We start from the raw sequence: 6751 nt of genomic DNA, 5'->3' as shown, positions 1-6751 counted from the left end.
TTTCGTATATTGTTTCACACATTATTGCTATAGGAAAAAACTTCACTGTTATACAATATTCTCAACAATATAACACTTTTTTATGTAGAACTTTCACAACAGCATAATAATTTATCAGAAATATTGATATATCGATTCGTGCGAGCCTGGGGTCGTGTCACGTTTGTATATATTGGCAAGTGTATGAACGAACACAGGCGCTGTCACATGTCAACCTGACAATCGCACTAGATTCACATTTCGTATAAAGTTAATATTTTTTATATATTTAAGAGGTAGGCCATATCGGTCCGAGCAGTTCACAACTTGGTCACTGTATAGCTAAACTTTATTGCTTTATTGTACTATAATATAATATGTTCTCGGTTTCCAATTACATTTAAATGTATATTAATAATAATGATTATGCGCTGATGAGGTAGATCAACGTTGTTAGTGTAATTCTATGTGTATAAAAATATTTCTGCAATATAATCAACATTCAAATACAAACATTATCAAAAATTAAGTCGATATAATGTTTATATTGCACATTCTAATTCCATGGTAAATTTTATTTGATATTAGATTTGTGTATCGACCGATGATATAGGAGCGCGCGCGCGGCGTGTCAGGCCAGCCCGGGACTCGGGGCGAGCGCGCGAGGCGCTGCGCCAGGAGAGCTGCGGGACACAGCAGCAGCCGGCCGGGGGCTGGACTGCCACGCAGCGCGCGCGCGGTGCGGCCTTGATATGTCCATCTCGTAGTTACCGCTTTTGTCACAAAACTATTTACAAGAAATTCATGATTCCCTTATAACTTGTTCAATACATAAATCAATAATCGTGACCGTTTTATTTAATACTATACAAAAAAAAAACATTTACAATTACTATATTAAATTATTGCTAGAGAATTTTATTATCATTAGGCTAAAAATTATTAAAAATTTAATCGTTTCGCAACAGACAGTTGGCGGAATCAATTTGGCAACGTTTAGGAAGACTACTTTCCTACCACTAACGAAACAGGAATGTATAACTAAATTCGTTCAAATAACGTATTGGTAACTTAATTGGACATAAATTAGATTAATCATTTTAGGAAATAATTCAGAATGTTAAACAAAGAAGTCAACTAGCTTACAATATTAAAACAAATGTCAACAGACAAAATAATAATAGGAAGCACCGGGAAAATATCAATAATTGTAATAATAATAATCAATAGAAGATTTTACACCTAGAACAAAAACGCTAAATAGCTAGTGGGCGGGGCGCCCCGCCGGCCCGCGCCGCGAGCGAGCACCGCGCGCTGGGCGAGCGCGAGCGCCGCCGCGCGCTGCCCGCTCGCGGCTCGGACCCGCTTACTCTACTCGACCTATCATCGTTACAAAGTTTGCCATTAAACCTATATTTTGGCAATATTCATCTATACCATTTGAAATTTCAATTTGTACCCATCGTATAATTAAAGCATGACACTTCTCTCCGGCGTACGATTTGTATTTTCCAGTTCCTACTTAAAATAAATGTCTGGCAATCGTGTCCCAATATTTACAAAAATTACTCTAAATACTTTCCAAAATACACATCATCGATCTTAAACTTCAACAATCATAATATGAAAACATAGAATTTTAACTAAAGTAAAAACCTTCCTACAGTTCATAATATTTTACAATAAAATAAGATATGTGATGCGTCGCGTCAAATATTTCCGAAATAGAACGACATTCTTTACTTTATCTAATTACTTCTACGTTATTTGCGTATTCAATATGTAAAAATGATATGGTTCGATCTAAATGATATCGTAGAATTACTCTAACGTCATGTAATTATATGTTTAGCGCCCAGACACCCAGGCATGTAAAGTCACCTTGTGCCGGCCGTCGCAAGGTTAGCTTGAATGAACAACAAAAAACGAGCTGCGAACTAAACGCGTGCGCCGGAGTCGCGCCGCGGCCCTACAAACATATATATCGCGTTCTGAATAAATATCCCGCCGGAACATCAGGTTTTTATTTACTACCGAGTCTAAGAAGAACAAAATGAATTACAATCTATCGGCGAATACGAAATGATATGTGAGTCCGATACTTTGCTAACAAACGCTCAGTTGAAAGCGGCGTTCAGCGCGCGCGAGTTAGGAGAAGCCGATGTCGACGACACCGACGATGATGACGTCGGTGATGACGACGAACGTATTTTTTTCTTATGAGTTCCGAAATGCTTAACCATGTGATCTTTCCTAATAAATCCTTTGCCGCAGTGGTCGCAAGTGAAAGGTTTGCAGTCGGAGTGCAGGCACATGTGCCGGCGCAGGTCCGACTTGTGGTTAAACGACTTTGGGCACTCATTACATTTAAACGGCTTGTTGTCAGAGTGCTTGACACAATGCCATTCGTAGGAGGCGTCGTCTGAAAAACGTTTTCCGCACCGAATGCACTTGAATGGCTTAGCGCCCGAGTGGAATGTCTTATTATGCTGCGTAAGATAGCAGCCCTTGTTAAATAGTTTATCGCATTCGTAACATTTGTGCACAGTGGTCGCAGATGACTTTTTCATTTGGTTTCTCTCAGCGAGTGGCGTGCTCGGCACGGTAGAGGATACCGCCGGCGATCCTCGACTCTCGTTCTCAGCTTTAGCACTCTCTGGGCTAGCCGGGGACTTCATTTGAGTCCCATAGTTTTCCTTATTCGCGTAGTCCATGATATCTTCAATTTTCATTATTTGGAGTTCACCCGAATCCGTCTGTAACATGTCTACTTCGCGTTTTATCGTTTTACCTTCTACCGCGAAGCCGTACGGATAAGCTTTCGTATGTTCCGGGTCGTAATCGATCTCTTCGACGCCTTTGACTTTTCTAGGCGAGAAGTTATAATCATAATCTACAATTTGATCATACATATTATCAGGACTGTTGTACTGTAGAATTGAGTGGACCGGGTCGACGATGATATAACCAGCGGTCGACTCATCAGCAACAACTTGACCCCCCACGTTAGGCTGTGTGATATAGTTAGAAACATAAACGCTGAAGCTCTGCGTCTGGAGCTGCGAGAAGCTCGGCAGGCGTCCGCCCGCCGGCTCGCTCGACGTTTCCTGTTCCATAACTTCGACCTCTTCCGGTGTGGATTCACCAAAAGTAGCCGGATTGGCTATAGGCAGATTGTTGGTAGCCATATCCATAACGTGGGGGGCCATCCCGTTTGGGTAGCTCGGTGCTATAGTCTGCTGAAAATTCTGACCCAAATATAAAGGAGTGTGCGTGGGGTCCGGAACCGAAGGCCCCAAAGGATCCGTAGACCTCTGGCTGTACGGGTTGACACCCAAATGACTGAACGGAGGTAGAGTGTGCGCCGTAAGAGCCGGCGTACTCTGAGTTAGTACCGGAGTTGAAATATTGCTGGTTGACACTGATAGCAGGCCCCTCATATGATGATTTTGAGAAACAGAGGGACCTGCTTCCCCGTTTGGGGGATTCCCTGCCGTTGAGATTGCTACACCTTTAGACGACTGGTGATTACTATCGTTTGGATTACCTATACCCGGCGGTTGACTACCTATATTTAGCGGATGTGACCCGATCTGATGCTGTAAAGGGTGATTGGCTAAAGGATTATTACTGAAATTATTATCTAAATTACCCTGTTGAAGATGCGTATACGGCGACTTGGACTGCATGGCGGCGACTCGATGCGATCGATCGAAGTTCTGCGACGCGTAGGGTGACTGGAGCGTAGCTTCGTCGACGCTGCGTCCATCCTCTGACGGGACGGGGCTTTGGGTGTTGGAGTCTGCAGACTGTTGCTGAGCGCGCGACATCTCGCGGCTTGGGTGGTGATGGCTGGAGATGGGCATCGTCGCCGGGTCTGGCTGGCCCGACGATCGAACGGCGTTCTTGTGAAGCGTGGTGTTGTAATGCCTTTTTAGATGACCGGAGCTAGTAAACCATTTATTGCACGCAGTACAATTGTACGTTTTTGGCCTTCTGGCTTCATTGGATTTCCAATTCGCCCCCTTGCCTCCAATAGTAGGAAGGGTAGAAGATGTGGGATTCGCTGGTTGTGTACTCGTAATCTGTGGTGCCGCCGGCGAGTCGTATGGCCGATAAGGCGGCTTCATGTCAGGATTAGAAGATGCTACCGGACCCGAGTAATCACCAAGGGGAGGCATTTGCACACCTGGGTATATTTTCTGTTCAACGTGCATGAATGGTTTCTGGTCGTGATGAACACCGAGAAATTTGTCTTGTGTATATGCAAATTTTTGTTCCGGGTGAAACATTTTTGCTTCCGATGGGTATGCCTTTTGTTCAGCAAACATCTTTTGTTCTTTAAACAGAGACACGTCACCGTTAAGTTGAGGATTACTGTACAACTTTTGTGTCTCCCATGGCATCATTGGTACTGTGCGCGTATTAACTTCTCGACCTTGAGTAGGTGTGTCTTCAAAAGACGCAGTCGGCTGCTCGCCCTCATTTCCTTGATAGACTACTTTTTGAGAATCTAAATCTAGAATATCAGACGATTCTTCGTGTTCTTCCTTTACCTTCGCATTTTCATTTTGATATCCAGAGTTGTTATACTGCTTCGATGAATATTGTTGAAATGGCATCGACGCCGAGGTAGGAGCTGCGCTGGCGCCCGCGTGAGCCGAGTTGCAGTGCTCGTTGAGTTGGACGGCGGAGTCACACACAAAGCCACACTTATCGCATTGGTTCGGTGATGGCGAAGGCGTCGGTTGATTTAATGGCTGACCATAAAGTGGACTGGAGGAGGATACCTGCGAGACTCGCTCCTGCATGTTGTATGGGTGGAACCGGTTCGATTTATGATACTCTTGATTGTATTGAGACTGTTCCCAATTGATTTGTTCAGAATGTTGATTTTGCGGGAAACCAGAATGAGAATAGTTGTTACCGAACTGTGCTCCAGGCGAGAAATTGGTCTGGTCAGGGTTCTGGTAGGGCGAGGGCGCGCTGTGGTAGCTCTGCGGGGTCGCGGGGTGAGGGAACTGCGTGGACGTCTCCGGCGTGGCCCGCTGCTGGAACTCGGGGCTGGGCTTGGTAATCATGTTGTCGCTTGAGTCAGCTGGCGCCGACACCGTAGTCTCTATTTTCACTTTCGCACCGTTATTGTTATCAGTATCATTTTGTGAGTTTTGCGTACCCCACTTTACGTATAAATTTTCTTTATGATATTGTAAGTGTACCTCTAAGGAATCCACAGTGTCCAAGTAAAGATCGCAAATCTTACAATGATAGTCCCTCGACGGTAAGGTCGACGACACAGCGCTGCTGTTAGCCATTTAATTCATCAATCCAAAGGAGAACACCGTCTCCTCCAACGAAAAAAAAATAAAAAAACGTCACTTCTCGTGTCGACGTACATGTAGTCTACGCTTAATCAGGCGCTACAGGTTAAAGTCATGGTCGCGGTCGGCGCATCTCCCCTCGTAACTTCACTTATACAACTGCGATGTTTCCGAAGAAAGTTTTTCGCGGCATTTCGGCGCGCGGGCGTGCGAAGCGGCCACGTGCGCGCCTGTAAACACTCGCACCCGCGGGACAGTCGCGCGTCGCCCGGCACTCGACTCTAGGTCCATCAACAACACAACACCGGTCGCTACTAATCGCCGCGTCACTCGTTCAAAAGTTTCATTGTAGCGAAGCAATACTTTAATGTCACTCGGAAAAGTCTAATAATAATTAACAACGTCAATAAAAACTAAAATCACAGAGACAGAAGTGGTGTTACAACTTGGCACTTGTTTGTAAACCCGGTGGCGCGATGCGTTGTAGTTTGTAGTGCGGTAGGTGCGGCGCGAAGGCGTCGCGGGTCAACCGGGTACGGACGCTGCGAACGTTTACTAGCAACTGACAGCCTTCCCGAAGTCGCCTTCGGGGGCATGACTTCAATAACAATTCGCAACGTCGTCCCCCACCGTGGCGTGTGTGCGAGAGAGACCGTCGCACGGTGATGAAGTTATCGCTCCTTCGTCCTTTTGTGTGTCCTTAGTGCGAGCGAGACGGACGATCGGGGGGAGGGCAAGGCGCGCGGGGGTGCTGGTCCTACTCTTTCTCAAAATTGAAATGCCCGGTCGAAATGTCCGGTGAAGCTGCGTCCGAGTAGGATAGCGATAGCACCCACCCTTACAATGCGGGCGGACAGAGCCCTGCGACGAAATTCTCTAAATTTTAAATCTCCTTTTATTATGTTGTGCGTAAAAAAATACGTTAATTTCTTGACAATAACTTTAAACTATGTTGAATGCACAACTGATGCATGCGTTTGTGAACGATCTGAGTCACCTTGATATCGAAATAATATTAACCTCCTTAGCGATCACTAGATCAGAAAACAAATAGGTATGCATACATATACATACACACATACGTACTGTTTATTATTCATTCTTATACCTAGATGACAAGCAAATGTCATTTCCTTATTCGAAGTCAATAACCGAAAAAGATCTAAATGATTATGATAAAGAGAATAAAAACTAAATTGTTCGAGGTCATGTTTCAAAACAATATCTGCGAGTTTAAGTGGGTAGATAAGAAGACATAATTACATCGACACCGCAGTGATATGTTTCTAATGTTGTTTTACAAACTCATAAACTAAGCTGTATTACTCAACTCTAACTTGTTATTATGCTTTGATATCTAATTAAATGTAGACAACTCTTGAAATATAAAGTAGCGACAGAAACCGGTGCTGGTGTAAAAGATTGTATTATCAGAGTGGTCCGAACAGTGC

At 44.5% G+C, this 6751-nt stretch overlaps 1 protein-coding gene across 1 annotated transcript; it reads right to left on the bottom strand.

The window, feature by feature from the left end:
• Positions 1 to 1307: 1307 nt before the first annotated feature.
• Positions 1308 to 6134, bottom strand: LOC113496060. Its single transcript, XM_026875144.1, has one exon. The coding sequence runs from the start codon at positions 5292 to 5294 to the stop codon at positions 2097 to 2099; it is 3198 nt and encodes a 1065-aa protein (XP_026730945.1). The 5' UTR covers positions 5295 to 6134; the 3' UTR covers positions 1308 to 2096.
• Between the last annotated feature and the right edge of the window lie 617 nt (positions 6135 to 6751).

The sequence above is a fragment of the Trichoplusia ni genome, chromosome 7 (genome assembly GCF_003590095.1).
Source record: "Trichoplusia ni isolate ovarian cell line Hi5 chromosome 7, tn1, whole genome shotgun sequence".
NCBI lineage: Eukaryota > Metazoa > Arthropoda > Insecta > Lepidoptera > Noctuidae > Trichoplusia > Trichoplusia ni.
This window is presented reverse-complemented; position numbering and strand designations above follow the sequence as displayed.